The following is a 1,309-nucleotide window of genomic DNA, read 5'->3' on the forward strand; positions in this document are numbered from 1 at the left end:
CCCACCGCCCCCTCCAACCCCCCCACTGCCCCATCACCCCCTCTCAAACCCCTCCACTGCCCTTCCAAACCCCTCCATCACCCCCTCTCAAAACCCCATCCCACCCCCACCGATAAACCGCCACATTATTGCTGCTGGGGGGGGGGAATGAAGGTGTAAGCGGAGACGGCCGCCCGGATTCCAATGAACGAGCGGGACGTCTCGGGGCTGCAGAGAGATTCCCGGGGGCGGGGGGGAGGCGATATCTGAATGAAAACCTCCCGGAGCGCGTTTCTGGCTCCCTTTCCCCATCCCCGGCCCCAACCTCCCTCAGCCCCCCGGGGGTGTGTGCAGAGAACCACGGCGACGGAGCCGGCATTACCTCCCAGCACGGCTCCGGTGAAGAGGAATTTCCTTTTGTGGCGTTTGACGAAGCTCCAGACGGACCGCAGCATCTCGGCGGCGGGAGGAGGGGAATGTGGGGGGGAAAGAGAGAAGCCTGAGAGCCGAGGCCCCCAGCCCGGGGTGGGTGACACCCGGTAATCGAGGCTGAGCAGAGCCCGGGGCCTTTAAATTCTCTTCGAGCCCGAGGCCCAGGCTCCAGGCTCCGGGCTTTACCGCCTCCCGGGGCTCCCAGCGATTCCCTTCCCCCGGCCCCTAGCAACAACATCCCGCGCCTTCCGTTCCGGACTCAGTTTCCCCCCTTCACAGAAACCCACACAAATAAAATAAACACACACCAGTTTTTTTTTATTATCCCACCTTCGTCGGAGAGTGTCGAGCCGCCTCGGGTTTTATAACATTTTAATTAGGGGTGGGTTTTGTTTTTGTGAACGGGTTCGGCTGTCGGCCGGAAGGTCCGTCCCGGAAAGGGCTCCGGGTGGTTCACCGCCGCGAGGAGGAGGCGGCACGGTTTGAGGTTCCCGCCCCGACCCCCGGGAGGAGCCCGCCATGGGGGAAGGGGACGGAGCAGGATTCCAGCCGCCACAGAAGCAGGAGCAAGAGCAGTGGATGGAGAGGGCGCTCACCATGGTGAGGGGGACTGATGATTGGGGTTAGGAGTGGTTGGGGTGGGGGTGATTGGGGTTGGGGGCCCAACGCCCAACGCCCAACGCCCAACCCACCCCGCTGCCAACCCCCATCACCCCGCCATCCGCCCCACCCAACCCCCCAACAGCGGGTGTTTGGGGGTGGGCGGGGCTGACGGGGATTGGGGTAGACGGCGAGGTGTTGGGGGTTGGGCGGGGTGGATGGTGGGGTGTTTGGGGGTGGATGGTGAGGTGTTGGGGGTTGGGCGGGGTGTTGGGGTGGGCGGGGTATTGGGGGTTGG

At 64.4% G+C, this 1,309-nt stretch overlaps 2 protein-coding genes across 3 annotated transcripts in view; one reads left to right on the forward strand and one right to left on the reverse strand.

The window, feature by feature from the left end:
* pex3 (peroxisomal biogenesis factor 3) overlaps nt 1-627 on the reverse strand; it is a 27,782-nt gene extending 27,155 nt beyond the window's left edge. Inside the window, exon 1 of one of the 2 annotated variants that reach the window (XM_043695317.1) lies at nt 362-627. In XM_043695317.1, the coding sequence (XP_043551252.1) occupies nt 362-434 (73 nt within the window). In that variant the 5' untranslated portion in view covers nt 435-627. The remainder of the gene's footprint in view (nt 1-361) is intronic. The other variant, XM_043695316.1, reaches the window with a different exon arrangement.
* Nucleotides 628-846: 219 nt separating this feature from the next.
* adat2 (adenosine deaminase tRNA specific 2) overlaps nt 847-1,309 on the forward strand; it is a 33,206-nt gene continuing 32,743 nt past the window's right edge. The window contains exon 1 of the mRNA XM_043695318.1: nt 847-1,011. Within this exon, the coding sequence (XP_043551253.1) occupies nt 931-1,011 (81 nt within the window). The 5' untranslated portion in view covers nt 847-930. The remainder of the gene's footprint in view (nt 1,012-1,309) is intronic.

The sequence above is a fragment of the Chiloscyllium plagiosum genome, chromosome 9 (genome assembly GCF_004010195.1).
Source record: "Chiloscyllium plagiosum isolate BGI_BamShark_2017 chromosome 9, ASM401019v2, whole genome shotgun sequence".
In the NCBI taxonomy this organism is placed as follows: domain Eukaryota; kingdom Metazoa; phylum Chordata; class Chondrichthyes; order Orectolobiformes; family Hemiscylliidae; genus Chiloscyllium; species Chiloscyllium plagiosum.